Source organism: Schistocerca cancellata, chromosome 5, assembly GCF_023864275.1.
Source record: "Schistocerca cancellata isolate TAMUIC-IGC-003103 chromosome 5, iqSchCanc2.1, whole genome shotgun sequence".
Classification (NCBI taxonomy): Eukaryota; Metazoa; Arthropoda; class Insecta; order Orthoptera; family Acrididae; genus Schistocerca; species Schistocerca cancellata.
The window spans coordinates 587,932,994-587,950,779 of NC_064630.1; the positions used below are offsets into that span (position 1 = coordinate 587,932,994).

At 36.5% G+C, this 17,786-nt stretch overlaps 1 protein-coding gene across 1 annotated transcript in view; it reads left to right on the plus strand.

The window, feature by feature from the left end:
• LOC126187947 (phosphatidylserine lipase ABHD16A) overlaps positions 1-17,786 on the plus strand; it is a 181,388-nt gene that overhangs the window by 90,675 nt on the left and 72,927 nt on the right. The window contains exons 9-10 of the mRNA XM_049929322.1: positions 6,260-6,444; positions 11,468-11,601. Coding sequence (XP_049785279.1) covers positions 6,260-6,444; positions 11,468-11,601 — 319 coding nt within the window. The remainder of the gene's footprint in view (positions 1-6,259; positions 6,445-11,467; positions 11,602-17,786) is intronic.

Genomic DNA, 17,786 nt, shown 5'->3' on the forward strand with positions numbered 1-17,786 from the left:
AATGTGAAGATTGTAATGGAACATATTAAAGGCTTTACTTTACCGAAGTATGCGATACCCTCCAAATTCAACCAGTTTAACGAGTATTTATGATTATAGAAAAGTTATTGTGTATGTTAACAATGATTGCATAACATGTCTCCATAAACAGTCAACCCATTAAATTATACTGAATAACTGACCCACACAAAAGTTTATATCACTTGATCACTGATACAGCAAATGTCATCATGTAAAAGCACTAAGTTCATCTTAAATAATTAATATGAAGTACGAAAAATAGTGGCCAACTTAGGTATTTTGGATCTCCTTAAATAAAAATCGCCCAGTGAAACCTATTTGTTCACTAGGAGCGTTTTCACTCAGTATTCACGAAATCAATTCTATTTTAGACGAAAACCAATGTAATTCTTAATAATTCATGTTATTTACTTATTTATGCAAATTAGAGAAGTCAATTGACAAACTTCTAAAAAACGGCCTTTTTGTAACAGAGAATTATTCTGTCAAGTCAACAAATCTGTCTGTCATTTTAATAACATGTTAAATTATGTCACTCGATGCAAATTAATAACTTTTCTGCACAAATTATGATAACAGATGTACATGTGACTTATAAACTATATCTCTTTTTAGTAGTTCTTTGACAATGTTATAAATACAAGCAGCAAGGAGGGTCGGGAGGCAGGCGGAATGTCACTTTGGTGAAATGTGTTTGTGTGTTATTGTTTGAGGTGGATAAACAATACAAAGAACGTGTAAAGAAAGTACTACTTTGTGTTGTGTCATGGTCTTTGGTGGACAGTGGAATTAAGATGGCCACCAGAGTAATAAATATTTGAAGTTTACATATTTGTTGGCTTCGCTCGTTCTTTATCATCAAAAGCATATAGGAAACACGGGACCTCATGTTTTTAACCCTAGACAACCAGATTTAGAGCCAGCATCAGCATCGAGACACAGCAGCGATCCAGCAAGTAGCAGCGATTACCACAACACAATGCATTTAATCGCGTCAACCTAACATCAAGTGCTAACAAGCTCCGTAAATGGGAGTGAAATAGTGCGATTATAGCAGTTAGCAATATCTAAGACTAGGCGACCATTACAAAAGTGGGGGCTCGTCCGGGATCTTTAAGTGCATCGATGATAATAGTGCAGCGATAAATTTCGTAAGTGCTTAGCATTCCAAAAAAGTTTATTTGTGCAGTGTGTCAACAGTGAAAATATGTCAAAAATAAATAAATAAATAAATAAATAAAGTGTGTTAGTGCGACTACGAAAAACTATCATCACACCGCTCGGAAGATTAACGTCTGGATTATGTCAATGGAATTCATCAATCAAGACTTCAGCTTCGATAAAACCAAATAGAAGTGAAGAAAGCCAACAGGAACACCGACCACGACATCATAGCATAGCTACATAAAGCAAGGTAATTTGTTGTTGTCATTTAAAATAATTAATAGTTAACATGTCTCTACCTGAGAGTGATGAGATCGTAGGAAATGTAAAAATTGAACCAGGGGATGGTGAACAATTAAACTAACAGAGTGGCTAGCAGGGTTTGCAACTCAAATAAGCTCGCAACTTAAACAATCCAGGGAACAAGTAAGTTTGGATTTTAAACAATCAAGTGAACAAGTACGTTTGGATTTTAAACAATCAAGTGAACAAGTAAGTTTGAAACTTAAAGAAAACACAGATAGACTGGATAAGTTAAGTTTGGATTTTGATCTATTAAGTACTCATCTCAATGAGAAGTGTGAGGAAATTAAAACTACCCACAGTAAGAACACTAGAGAACAGTTGATACACTTCAGAAAAGAATTTCAAGTTAAAGTTGAAAGTTTAAATGAAAACATACAAGCTAACACCGACAGCATTGCTGTCATCTACAACAGAGTAGATACTGAAGTTGAAAGATTAGATCAGAAAATAGACAAAACATCAGAAAACCTTAAACAAGAATACAACCTGTATACCACTAATGTAGATACAAAAGTAGAAAATATACACACTAAATATACACAATTGGAGGACGCATTGATGTCCAAACAAACGATTTACAATCAAAATACAATGTATGGGCACATCCAAGTGAAATGCTTTCCTGGTGAAAATCTGCACCCTATTGACTTTATTCACCAATGTAAGGATATGTTTGTTGTAGGAATGTCAGATAACATAAAAATTAAGTTAGTAAAACGGTTTCTAGAAGGGGAGGCCCTATCCTGGGCAAATGAGAATAATGATTCTTGGAATACTTTTGAAGAGTTTGAAGCTAAGTTTATTTGCAAATTTTGGGAACAATCCATACAAGCCAGATTAAAGTCAGAATTTCTAAACGGACCAGTGTATAGAGGGAAAGTAGGGGGAATGCAAAAATTTTGCAGAGATCAATTGAAAAAGCTTGCTCACTTGAATAACTCTTTTGATATTATGACACAAATTGATGTTTTAAAAAGAAGGTTACCAGAGAGACTGCAGTGGGAATTGGTCCATGGACCAGACGATTCAATGGAAGAGTTCCTGAAATTTGTAGATAGATTAGATAGGGCCTTGGAAAGTGAAAATAACTATAAAGTTTTGGCTCTGGCAACAACCAGTATGGGGGGTGGAACAGGAATGTAAATAGAGATTATTATGGGAGGAGAGACTTTGAAAATTCTGGAAATAATGCTCCAAATAGGGGAGATAGGAGATATGAAAATGATTTCAGAAACAATACACAGGAGGGAGGATGGAGGAGAGATAACAGGAATGATAGAAATAGGTATTGGGGAAGAGAACAAGATAGAAGGGGGTTTGCTGAAACTAGTGAACAAAACTACAACTACAAACGGACAGACCGAGAGAACCAGCTGGGAAACGGTGGACAGTCCCACTAGATGTCCGTAGTTTTGGGGCTAGACAATATTATGACAGGACAACACATAACCAAAACTGGAGAAGGAGAAGATACAATGTAAAGAGTAAGTACCATGAAAATATGGATGTTGTTAGAATGAATAAATTAGAATTTAATAAAAGGTTTTGGGATACTATGAGTAAAAGTGATACAGTTAATAAAAACAGTGTTCAAGCACAGGTAGTTAGTGAAAGTGCAGAAGTTGAAGGTATTGCAGAGTTCCATAGTTGGGCTGAAAAAGATACTGGTGTTAATAACAAGTCAGACACACCACAAATAGAATCTATTTTGGGGGGTTTATTTGATAAGAAGGGGGATGACGAAGTGTTTAATGGAGCCAAAGACTCAATTGCTGAGATTCAGATACATAGGGGGGAAACTGAAGATGGGGTTGTTGTGGAGGAGGAGGAAGAAGTAATAGAGGGACATTTAAATAATGATCCTAAATCAAGTGATGTTATTGATGAGAGTGTGGAGGAAGAAATAAATGTATTTGTAGAATTGAAAAGTGATTATGTGGTAAAGGTAAGTGATGTGACAAACATGGTTAATAATGAGGTTAATTTAAGTGAAATGCAGACTAGGGAATGTGTATCTGAGGACAAGCTATTGCCTATTGGGAACTATGAAACACTAATATATGAGAATGGTAATAATAATAATAATATTAAAGAAAATATAAAGAGATGGAATGTAAATGTGTGTTTTCAAGAAAAAGGGGAAAAGTTTTTAGAAGTTTTGTGGAACAACTATGGAAACTGTATAAACAAAGATGCCTTTTGGAAAGAATTAGCAAAGGTAAGTGCAACCTTGTATCCTACATGGTGGACAAGAATCCGTAGTGGACTGTTATAAAAAAAGGGGGTGAAAACAGTAGTTTGTTAAGTGACAACACAGTGTTAAAAGGAACAGATGAAAACAAAGGTTTATGTTTAAATGTCAATGCTTTGCAAACAGAGAGGGATGTGTCTAAGTGTAGGAAAGAGACATTAGACTCAGGAACTAAAGAAATTGAAAATGATCTATTGTTTGAAAGTACGGAAATAGACATAGATGTTGAGCTAGGTTGTCCATATGTTAAAGTAATCATTGACATTGGTCCATTTGAAATAAAAGAAAGCCCACATCCTAATGCGTATAGACCTATCTTTCCCAGATCAAGAAGGTTATTTGGATTAAGAAACATCACTGAATTGAAACCATATAAACATGATTAAGCACATTTCCCTGTTTGAATACAGTTACTTACCCATTTTCCATAAAGCATGTTAGCAGCAAAGATTTTTACTGGGTGTGTCAAATAGCAACTACCACTCATCCTACAGACCCTGGAAAAGTTCCAGATCTCTGAGAGAATGTTTTTATATTTTTATTGTCACTATTGAATATTAAATTTTGAGACATCTTCTTTACTTGCAACAGGCAAGAAGGTGACAAACATTTATTACTTTCCTTTTGTATTATTGAATATGGGACATATTTGTACCAAATAAAAGACAATGTAAAAAATTGTTGTGCAAGACCCATCATTTTGTGACTATTGTGTTCTTAGGCATAATATTTGTGTACAATTTTCTACAGCTAATCAGATGTTCATCAGTTTGATGTTTGTGTTATGTTGTGACCAATTTAAGTGTCCAATTTTGGTATTCATATGTTCTTGTACTATCTTGACTGTGTCTCAATGGGAGACAATGTTTAAAAAACTCTTCCTTTCTTTGCAAATGCATATTATATTCATACATGTGACTTCTCTAGTGTTTGTATTTATATATCATGTCCATACTTATAATTCTGTTCTTTGTTTTCATTTCTTTTATGTGGCTCAAAAAGAGCAGACAATTACAATATTTTCCTATGGACATATGACCTGTCCATCTGTGTAATATATTTATGCTCCTTCTATTATCTTGATTAATCTGTGACTCAATGAGAACTGACTTTGAAATAATTTACATATATTTTTTATAAGATGAATAAAAAATTATATTTAGTGAGATGCAAACCAGCTACACACTGCTCCGTAACTCCACATCTTTACTCATTATGTTATGTTGAACTTTGGCAACATATGACCATGTCTTACATGTTATTTCCTGAAGGCTTTAATCATTTACGTTAGTAACTGACATTTAAATGTAACAAGTCATACTAAGGACAATTAATTTTTTTTTAAATTTCTGGTATATAGGTCTTCAGTCCGCCAATGCATTACAGTGGCACATTTTCATAACATGCAAGTTGTAATCAGAAAATACTTCAATCACCAAATGACATTTCCCATCATTCTACTACAACTATTCGTACCAATATGATGCATTTTTGAGAGGTCCTCACTGTGCTGGTGCTTGGAAATGTCATATATTCGTAGGATGTAAGTTACAAAATAAGACCCACGAAATATGGGCTTCAACTGAAATCCAATATGGTGTCTCCCAACACAGTACTGAAGAGAGAGGCAATCTACATGTTGTGACATTGCTGGTATTCTTCATCTCATTGGTGTATGTTCAAATGCGTGTTCAGGATTACTGTCCTGCTTGATATTGATCTGCACATTCAGAAAGACTCTTCATTGTGCTTTCTCCATGCTATGACATCAGAAACTCAGCATTGTCATTGAATGCATGGTCTATGTGATGTTAGCTTGAGGAAACCAAGAACCTACAGAGCCAGCAATAATACCATCATTAATCTTTCTTCAAAGTCCCTCTTTACTTTGGTTGAGAGTTAACTTACACTTGGATATTTTATTTTGCCACTGTATACCAAAATGTAGTGATACTGAACTTAATATTCCACTGCACATGGACTGGTTGTATACACTTTCCAAACTTTACCACTCACTAATCCTATTTTAATTGCTGGTATCTTGAAAAGCATTGTAATAATTTCTTCCATTCAACATGATCCAAATATATTTACTAATAAATCTCAGGCTATTTGATCCCTCAGAGCAGACAAATTGATCGTCATCCCACAAAATAACTGTGAGCTACAGTTGATTACTTCGTAATGGGTGAAGAGAGATTAATCGTGAGATCTCCAGTCATTCAAATTTGTGATTTTGTAATTGTCTTGTTATTTAAACTGTCTGATGTTCACATTAGAACTTAAAATTATGAAGCCCATATCGACACAACACGGGTTTAGTGACCTTTTAACGTCAAGGGAAATGTATATCCAGCAGTTTTCAGATAATACCTTATGGTATATAATGAAGCAGTCCCTTTTTTGGGTCTATCATGAATTAATTGCTAGCATGCATTATTATGCACATTAAAAAGATAAAAATACATTACAATTTTATTAATTTGTATCTGAACTAATGTGATATTTTATTTGCAGATACTGGATGCTACATTTGATGATGTTATGACATTAGCTGTCACGCGAATGCCACAATTGCTGGAGCCTATTATAAGACAAACTATACGCAACCATTTGAATCTTAATAATTACCAGCAGCTGGCTAGGTATCCTGGGGCAGTGTTAATCATAAGGAGAACTGAAGATGAAGTAATTTGTACAGAGTAAGTTATTTCAAGTGTTTTCTTGGTTTCTATACTATTTTCAGTATTTTTGTGTTCTTCTTCATGTTTGAAACTTGTCTTCTAATTTTGCGTGTGTAGACAAATTGCAGTAAACCTATCAATATTTATTACTGTTCAGATTTCGAAGAGTCTCTCAGTCTATGCAAAAACCCTATGGTGATACTACGTTATACTGCAAAAATAAAATACATTGCAAGTAAATGATCAGATGAGGTTACCCTTTCATACTGGATGACTACCCTTAGAAGGAACAAATGGCCACAAAATGCATTTGTACAGCTGGTCTTTGAGATACAGCAGTTGACAGAAGTGTTCATGGGATTGTAGACTGAGTTAGTGAAAATGTCTGTTTCACGTATTGGAGACAGACAGCCAGCTCGCATTTAGTGCTGTGTTTCTACTTGTTGTTGATATGAGAAGAGATGTACTCGAATTTGAAACATTGACTATGAGCAGTTGGAATTACAATTTAGGGAACGGTCTAAACACTTTTCATAGAAGGTGCTGGAAGACACTGCAGTATAGTCTGCTGCCATACTATGTAGTTGAACTGCTGTAATTTATAGAGTCAGCTGCGTTATTCACTATATGCAGCAACAGAAGGTCTGTGGAATTGCTGAACTGAATATCACTGTCTTTCCTTATTATGTCACCCAACGAATTGGTCTCCAGAACATCTTTGTTAATGGAATGTATTGTGTTGCTTAACAAATAGCAGATCTTGTTTAAACCCCCCCAGCTTCCTAAGTACTATAATGAAAGACTCATATGGCAGCCAATGTAATGTACAAGGGTGGTTTGATAAGCATGGTGAAAAAGCAAGAATAAATGTTTATGAAACAAGAAAAAAACACTTCTTGACATAATCTCTGTTTACGGACGTGAACTTGGTACAGCAATTCTACTGCTTCTTCATCCCATTGGAAAAATAGGTTCCTTTAAACTCTGCAAAATACTCGTAGATTGTAATTATCCTTTCCTCATTTGATGAAAAGTTTTTCCCAGCAATCCAAAGTTTCAAGCTAGGGAACAGGAAGAAGTCACTTGTGGCTAAGTCTGATGAGTAGGGAGGATGAGGAACTACTTCAAAGCTCAGTTCATGCACTTTTGCCATTGTTATCACTGATGTGTGGAATGGTGCATCATCCCGGTGAAAGAGCATTTCTTTGCTAGCCAACTTCGATTTTTTTTTCTTCAGTCAGTGCAAGTTTCAAATGATGCTGCAATGAAACCTAATGGTTCTGCTTTTTTCCTAAATCTATGAGGATTATTCCTTGGGAATCCCAGCTGATAAAAATGTTCATTGCCTTCTTTGTTGCACTTTCACCAGCCTTTGTCCACTCTTCTGATTGCTGTTTTGACTCTGTTGTTTAATGGTGGTTCCAGGTTTCATTATCAGTCACAGACCGGTACAAAAAGTATTGCGGATTGCGATTAAACATTGCCAGACATGAGTTGAAAAGTTGTGCCGGATGTGCTTTTGGTCAGCTGTGAGTAATCACAGCATCCACCTCACACACAGCTTCTTTGTAGTCAATTCTCCTTGCAGGATATTATGCAGTCAAGATGCCTACAGTCTCGACAATCTTACAAAATTTTATTCAACTCTCTTGCATCACTGTATCACGGATTTTTGTAGTGACCTCAGCTGGATGGCCAGAGCATTCTTTGTCTCATTTCTTGTTCAACCTCCTTTAAATTAATTAATCCAAAAGTAAATGGTCTTCTGTGTTGGTCCAGAATCCACACGAACTTCATCAAATGAAACACACCTTGTAAAGCAGTGGAATGGTGAATGGTGTTCAACACTGCACTGCTTTACAAACTGTGTTTACTGGCATGAATACTCATGTGACTGTCCTAATGAATGTTATTGCCTAGTTTATTGGATGATAATGAGCGTAGCTTCGCACTTGTCATCAAGTAATAAAGAAAATTAATATTGCAACTTCGATGGTTCTGTGCAGTTTATTGTATAATTTAGCAAACCATATTGGTGGTGGTGTCATGCCTTCCAGAATACTGGAAACTAGTAAATACATTTCAACATACGGTCAGTAAGGGTAACTTTTTATCAGTTTGAAATGGCTGCTGCTTCACCTACTTTCATTATTTTGTACTATAAATAACAGTATTATTACCTCTGTGATTTCTAGTTAGTATTTGAACTGTATTTCTAACTTCCTGCAAGCTCTTTAGGCTTGTGATTAGCCTTTAGTTGCAATGACTGTGAACAGAGCTTCTGCCGACTGTGATTTAAGTTGAACAATGCCAGGTCGATACAAATATCTTGAAATATCGAAGTAAACCTCCAGTATTGAGTTAACACTGTTTTGTTTCTGCTTCTTAATAATATATAATTTCCTTCTGGCACCCAGAGTGTTAGATGTAGGAAAAAATTCTTTGTTTTTTAAGACTGGTCTAAAGGTGCCCTGAATGCCCTTGTTACTTCATACCAGCATTGGAATTGAACTTTTACTCTAATAAGGCATAGTTAGTATACATTTTCACTTTTCCAAGCACTCAGTAACTATAGATGTTACATTTTCCATTGTGATGTATAATTAGTGTCCATTATATTAAAAAAAATAGTAAAAAGTGGTACATAGTTACTCCGATTGACTTAACTGTTTTACTTCTTTTCTTGAACTGTTTGTCACTATATTTTCTGCTATATTTAAGATTTGATTGTTAGTTTATTTGCTACCTGTGACTCATCATTTATATCCCTTTCTTTTAAGCCAATAGTGATGTTATCGTGTTTTTAGCCAATTGTCTTTAGTTTCACTACTTTCCATAAAGCCCTAAGTCTGTTGTCAGAATTACAGATGTTGGTGTAATGAGCATGTTTCTTGATTTTTAAAATAATTTTGAGCAGTTTTTGTCATATCAACCCTTGCAGGATCTTTACCTGTTCTTGTGAGAAGATACAATTCCCATTTTCTTTTAAAAGATGCTTTTATCCCTCTAGTGATTGATGGTTTTTACTTGGCTGTTCAATGTCCTTTCTGATTAGCTTGTGTGGAAAGCTATTTTCCAATGATGACATGAATTTATCATGGGTTGGATTAAATTTTGTCAGCATTTGCTGTATTGTAAATTTCATCCAGATCATCTGTTGTAAGCTGTTTTTTAATTTGTTCTGGAGCCAATAATTATTCAGATCCATTTCTACTGAGGATCATCCACACTGTAAGACACTATCTCATTTATCTTGACTACCTGTGCGTAATGATTCTCGACACCACTGACACCAATATTAATTTCACTCATCTTTTCAGTGGTAAGGAGATTAAATTAGGGCAATTCTCCTCTATGTTTTCCTTTGTAAAGCTTTTGCTTCACTATCCTCAGTTTCAGTTACTGTCTGTTTCTGTACACAGCTTTGGTGCCGTTAACAGCCTTTACATACGACTAGAATTTCTTTGGATTTTGTGAAAGATCATTTGACAGTATTCTGCTACGCTAGTCATTGAATAAGTCAGGCATTGCTCTCTTGACAGCCAAATGTGTTTCATTGAGCATCTCTCAATCTATAGCCCTATGCTTTGTGTTACACCTTTTATGCAGTGATCTCTGTTTCTTTAGAATTTCTTTACAGTGACTATATACCATAGAGGGCCCCTCCGATTATGTACTGTTCTGCTGGTTACATATCTGTCCACTGTATGCTCCGTTATTCTTTTAAACTTGACCTATAGCTTCTCTACATTCTCTGCCATGTGCTGAAAGTTTCAAGTTCCTCATCAAGATGTTACATTACTGATTTTTTATGTAGTTTGCTGAACATTTTACTGAACTTTCTGCTTGTTTTAGTTGTCCTTTGTACTTTTGTAATAATTGTTGCCACAATCACGTCATGGTCACTGATGTCAATATATATGTGAACATCCTCAAAGAGGTCAGATTTATTTGTTGCCATTAGCTCCAATATATTTCCTTCATCAGTGGGGTTCCGAACTATCTGTTCTAGGTAGTTTTCAGTGAAAGCATTTAGATATGTTACACAGGATGTCTTGTCACGTCCACCACTAAAAATTGTAATTTCCCCAATTGATTGTTGGATGATTGTCTCCACCAATGATTGCAGTATGATTGAGGAACATACGTACAAGTGAACTGAATTTTTCTCTAAAGTTTTAAGTTACATCAGGAGAAGAGTCTGGTGAGCTAGAGGAGGATTCAATTATCATTTTATGCCCACACATGATTCTGAGTCTTGCCCAAACAATCTGACATGCAGCTTCAGTTACTATCTCTGTAGATTTGAGTTCTTGTCTACTGCGACAAATGCACTACCTCCATTTATTTCCTATATGTGTCTCCTTTCAATATACTCTTAATTTCCCCAAAAATCTCATTAAATAAAGCGGCATCAGATTGTAGCTATTTCTGTTGATTATATAGAATTGACAATAACAGCCATTAATACACAAAGATTTTCTCTTGTGTCTGTCACGTGTGTGTACTGTGAGGCTATGCTTTAATAATCACTGTCAAAATGTTTAAGCAAGTTAAATTTGAGCAGGCACCCATTTTAGTATCATCTTTAATGTTGCAGAGACTAATTTGTGATTCTTTGGACTTTAGAAATTATAAATTTTATACTGTGATATGAAATGTATAGTTTTGCCATTGAATGTAATGGCTTCGCAGTCATCTTTCTTACTGAGCCACTGTTCATATGAAATTTTCCATAGATTTAGCAAAATGACCCATAGTTATCAGTGAGATGTTGCTTAAGATTGGGCTAGTGATGAAATTATGATGTATGTTTATAAACTAACAGTTCAAGTTCTGTCCATCAGTTTTGGTGATTTTGAAAGAATCTGTGCTCAGTGGTGACAGTTGTTAAACCTTGAATTTAGCTATAGATTGACAGACAAAAATTACACCTATAGCCAAATGTTTAACAATCAATTCATTTGTATGATACATAATATTTTTCTCAAAAATAAGTTGTCTTAAATTAATGCATGTTTTGTACTTGTTGTCTTTTCAGGGACATGAATCTTGCTTCAAATAGAGGTAATCACCTGTTACTGAAATTATTGAAACACAGGTATCCATTGATTGTAGACAATGAAACAGTACCAACTTTAATTGAATGGCTTAGTGCTGACAGTACTCAGCAATGTAAGTAATATTTGTTGTTTATTTATTTTCTTTTGTATTTTGCTTCATGTGGCAAATGTTTTTAAAGAGTTTTTCAACTAGAATCCACACAGAATTTCAAATATGCACTAAAAATGCCACATTTGTTATATTTTGTAAGTGGCAAAGATCACGAGAAACATCATTACCATCACCAGAAACCAAAATTTTCTGTAGGTCAGAGTAACTGATGGCGCTTTGTTTGGTACTTGTCTCTGTATCTCAAGTAACTTTGATGCAAGACTGAACTGGAACAAGACTGAGTGTGGATTGTTTGTACACTGAACTTTGAGAGTCAAACGTATAAAAGACTGATAGGAAAAAGAGAAGAAAAACAGACAAGATTAAATAAACTCAGATTTTTACACTAAAAAATGGAGAGAAACAGGAATGAAGGTGTGAATTTTGAGCTGCGAATCATAGAGTGTAATTAAATATTCAAAGCTTTGGTTAGGACACAAATATGCATTATTACCATTAACCTAGGTGCCTGAAGACATCAAAATCATATATTAGTGATAAAGTGAATATATTTAATAAAAATTCTTGTGCACGATATCGGCATAACTACCATTTTGTGTGTGTGTGTGTGTGTGTGTGTGTGTGGAGGGAGTCATCTGAGAAAACCGTGAAATTATGTGGTAGAATTGCTGGGTGGAAATCCCATTCAGGAGGAGGTATTCCCAAAACTACTGATAAACACCTATCACATAAGTTGGTGAACAGAAGTGATGAATCCAGGTCACAGGAATATATTAGCTGTTAAATACACCGTACTGTGTGTTGTTGGTTTTTCAGTGTGCACAATGCAACCATATTATGTATCTTTCATGATACTCGTATCCTGGTGTATGATGATTGGTCTATAAGACCAAAAATATCGTTTTTCGATGATGACATATCACAGACAGGTCAGACATATATTAACATTTCAGCGTGCACTTGAGAATGACTTTAAAGCCAAACTCATGATTATGTAGAATTAGTGAACAATTAACAGTCAAATGGTAGAAATTTCTTTGAAAAAATTGTATATAACTGTGGTCTCCCATCCAGGAAAGAATATGCAAAAGTACCTGTAACTATTCCAGCAATTATGTTATATGTGAGAATGTATGATGAATTTCTTAAATTGTGGAGCATTAGACTCTATTCAGAACTTAACATTTTGAGGACAATCCACTTAGGAAAATTTGGGTGCAGAAGATTAGCCGTTTATATCATTGTGTAAAGTTTTACTGGGTAACACACGATAAAAAAGATCAGGCTTTATGGTTAGTTTTTTGTATTTATTTTAGTTCTTTCATAGATTACAAATTATGCAGCAATGATGGATAATTGGCTTTTCCATGGGAAAGTTGAAGAGCCCGCCAGGACATATATTCAGCTAAGTAACCACAAAATGTTTGGTGCACAGGAGTGAAATTTATAATCATGCATCTCAGAAAAATTCAGCTGCTGCAACTTAAGCTGTGCTCTTAGCATCCTGCCTAAAGTTTTTGATGACCTGTATTATATGTGAAAGCTCAGCCTTTTTTGCAGGTGCACTGTATGTTTAAACCATTAAGTTTCCTATTTGTGTGTTCTCTCTGATTAACAGTGATGTTGCTATTGACAGACTACATCATGTATCCAATGCTCTGAATATCTGCCGTCATTGTCTGGCGAGATCACATGACATGGGCTATGATTAACTGACAAAAGCGCATTGTGCAGTCCAGTCCCGATTTCAGTGCTTCAGGAGCTACTCTGCTGTATTTGGCAGAATTCTTATTTATACTAAGGAAAGAAAAGGATGCAGTGTAAATTTTGCTGCACATTAAAGAGCTTTCCAAAATGCATTGTTTCTTGCTGGGTTTCATGTCCTTAAGTGCCAGGAAGATCTTCCTGTTGTATAAACCCTTTTACCATTCTAAGGATTGAGAAGTTTGACTCTCTGAGGGAAAGTATATTGCCATTTAACACAAAAAAGCAATTTTCACGTGGTAAAAAGTGCATTTTCAGTTGGGGGGGGGGGGGGGGGGGTACTTTGTGCCCACCATAAAAAAATTAAAAAATAAATAAAATTCGTTAAATGTTTTTGAATTACATTAACATGCTTCTGAAAGATCTATTGATGCATAATCAGGATCCAGAACCTGAATATTACTTTGAAAACTGTTTTCAAAAATGCATTTTATATCTTTTACTTTAAGTTTATGAAGTTTAATTATCTTGAGAAAAATTAGCAGTAATTATTGTTATAGTACTATTGAAGTACACTTTAATTAAAAAATATTACAAAAACTTGAGGTAATATACAAATAGCTTAGGTACATAACATAGTTTGGTGAGAAGTTTTTTTTTTTTCACCACTTTCTTCGGAATCTGCTTCACTCTTGGAACGTACAACAGCTTTTTTTGTTGTGTTTACCACATGTGTGTGCCTTACAATTGTTGCAGATTATCATTGTTCTGTTCACTTTGTTGTGCCTTTCTGCTTATGAACTGCTTTCACTAACACACAAATGACATCTACCTTTACTTTACCTCTATGAGCTTCATTTGCATCGAAGTTCTGCTTGATTTTCCGTCCAAGGATACCCTCCATACTTGAAACTACAGGCTTTGGCAGTCCTGCAATATTTGTTGCCCTTTCTTCAATGTATGGTTTCTTAAGCTGTAGTCCCAGTTTTTGAAGAGAAAGTCGCTACTTATTAGGTTTTTTCCTCTTAGTTGAATATTTCCTCACCATTTGATCTATCATGTCAATGTCACCTTCAGTTTCATTATAATATAAATTTATAACTGTTTTCTTCTTAGTGTCAGTAGGTGGACCAGTTGCTGCATCATAATGTTGAGATGATAGAAACAGCAGATTTATTTTGGGTTTTTCTTGGGCCATATAAAAAACAGTTGTGATTGGAATATTTCCAGTACTAGTATCACTGAAAGCAAATTTACTAGAATATAATTCTTGTCTTGAGATACCTTTCAGTTCTTGAGGTATATGTTTCCTATTAGCTTGTAATGTTCCCATGAGAGTTAACTTATGACTCCTCCATAGATCTTCGGCCAAATCAGTTGAAGTGTGTAATATCTGCCTGTGGTGACATTTCGCCCTGAGTTATGTATAGGAACCACCAGGTGTTCGACCACAGCTGCAACAGAATTTGATTGTTGTGTACCATCGTTTCTTTTCCCAGCATAAGACTCCATACTGATAACATATCTGGTTTTAATGTCTGTAAGCATGCATGTAAGTATACTGTATTTACCAGGTTTTTCTCATTCATTAAGACCTTGAAGGGACACCTGCCACGGAACAATGACAGCATTTCATCAGTAAAAGTGTGCATCCCAACAGAATAATATTTTGGCAGTAATTCATTCATTTTATCAAAAACTTTTGGTATTGTGGCGAACTTATCACATTTGCTGTGATCGCTTCGTAACTATTTGTTATCAAATCTTACTATTTTAGTAAGCTGCTGGGATCTGGTTTAGCTCATGGTAGCAGTATAAACAAACCTTCTTTAGGAGTAGGACCATAAATCTGTAACAGATGACTTACTGTTATTTTTCTTCCCCATAATAATAAGTAGCCCTATATATGCAAAGAACTCAAGTCTGTCTGTCTTGGGTATTTTCTGCCTCTATGCGTTTTCATTGGTATGCTTTATTACGAAGTTGACAATTTCTGGAGAAAAAACTTTTCAAATGATTCTCTTATTGTTCCTACTTTACCTTTGTCTCTTATTCTTTCTCTTTCTGTCACTGTTTTGTGCTACTCGCCTTCTAATGTGAGGAGGTATGGAACTATAAATTTTTCCAGTGCTTGTAATATACTTGTTACTAACATCGCGAGCTGCGTCTTCATCAGTTTCAGGTGCCCAGAGTTCATCTTCAGTGTCTGTAGGTACTTCATCACTGTCCACATCCTCGCCCATAACACATTCCTCTTTTAGGGTCAGTCACTACATCATCAGTTTCATCAGATTCAATTTGAGAATCTGTAGATTCTTCCAAAATCTGTGATATTTCTCTGTCAGTAAATGATTGTTGATACATTTTCAATCACACTTCTGTCTAACACTGGACTAAGTGCCATTGAACAGGAAACAATAAAGAACCAAAGGGAAGTGAATGACTATTGAGACTATTGTTGCTGTCAACCCATAGAAATACAATGTCCATGTGATCTAAGGTCACGTAATGCTATTATTTGTGGAGTAAGACGACTGTTGTGGGAAGTCGCATCTACTACCAAGGGGGGAAGACTTTATGACCACCTCCCTTAAACTTAAATTTTCCAGCGAAGCTGAAACAAAAAATGTAAAACAATAAAAGAATCTGGAATAAGACTTTATTAAAGACAATAAATATTTTTTATAAAATTTTTAAAAATAAAGTACTCGAGTTGATTTCAATATTTTCAAAAGGTGAGCATAAAGTACTCCCCACCCCCTCCCCTCTTGGTATTGCGAGGGTTAATCTCAGAAACAGCAATATATGTGATAATATATTGCCATCTGTGCCAGAATCATTCTTTCAACTAGTCATATATGGGAGTTTTCTGAGCAGGATTGTATTTTCTTTAAGAAATGCAAGAGAAGAGTGTCTGCCAGTTTACCTGTATGTGTTCATGGATTGTAACATTTCGTACATTATAATGAGTTGTATTTCGTGTAAGTGTCTTGTAGTAAATTCAGCCTTACTTTTAGAAAGAAGATTCAGCACCTGCCAAATATCTGTATACTGGTACTTGTAGTATATGTATGTGATACATTCAGTGCTTGAGTCTCCATTAAAAACACCATGATCATTGCATAGTTCTAGAAAATTTAATTTCCGTGGACTCCTTGATGATTGAGTCCCTGTAATTTGAAACATGACTCTCTCTCTCTCTCTCTCTCTCTCTCTCTCTCTCTCTCTCTCTCTCTCTCTCTCTCCCCCCCCCCCCTCTCTCCCCCCTGCGGGTCCGGGGATTAGAATAGGCCCGAGGTATTCCTGCCTGTCGTAAGAGGCGACTAAAAGGAGTCCATCCCCCTCACGGGGGTAGCTAGCGCCTGCGTCCGGAGACGGACGGTTCCTCGACCTATTATTGTGGTCTTTTTGGTTTTTCACTTCTCGTTTCTTCCTTCCTTTTGTTGGTTCCTTTCTTTGCTCTTCTCCACCACACTGTCTTCCTTACTCTTTCCCTTGACTTCTCCTTGCCTTCTCATTGCCTTCTTCTCCTTGCCTTCTCATTGCCTTCTTCTCCTTGCCTTCTCATTGCCTTCTTCTCCTTGCCTTCTCATTGCCTTCTTCTCCTTGCCTTCTCTGGTCTCCGCCTCGGCGTTTGAGACAGTCTGTCCTCTTTCTCCCTCTCTCTTCTTTTTCCTTTTCTTCCTTCCTCCCTGTGCGTGCCTGAAGGCCGACCCACGCGTAGCCGGTGACGGGGTAACGTGTAAGTCCCCGCCCTGGGTAGACATGTAAGGCACGCGCGTACCCCCTGGTAAAGGCCAGGCCCGGGGAGGGGTGATTGCCTGAGCTGATACCTTCTGACCATGCCGATTGGTCCCTCCGTCTGTTTCTCGGGAGGTGTGACCTGAGGTGTAAACATTCACCTAAGGCAGGAGTGCCCTCTGAGAGGGTCCCCACAAGGAAGGAGCGCGCCATCGGAGACGCTGGCAATCATGGGGGATTCCTCCGCAATGGATTCTACTCCATCTCTCTCGACTTCTGCCCAAAAACGGAAACGTGACCAGCCAACAGTGACAAAAGTACTACTGCCTGCCCCACAGTTCCTCGTCGTTTCTCGATCTGAGGACGGAAAGGATTTTTCCTCTGTCAACCCTTTCGTTATTCAGAAGGGCGTAGATGCCATAGCCGGATCTGTCAAATCTTGTACCAGGTTGCGTAACGGTACCTTATTACTAGAAACTGAGAGTGCCTTTCAGGCACAAAAACTGCTTCGGGCCACACTCCTGTACACGTTCCCTGTCCGGGTGGAGGCCCACCGAACTTTGAATTCGTCTCGTGGTGTAGTCTATACTAGCTCCCTCGACGGATTGACTGACGAGGAGCTTCAATCTTTCCTCGCTGAGCATGGCGTGACGGCTGTCCATAGGGTCATGAAAAAGGTCAACAATGACCTTGTACCGACCCGGACACTTTTCTTGACCTTCGATAGTGTTAAGCTGCCA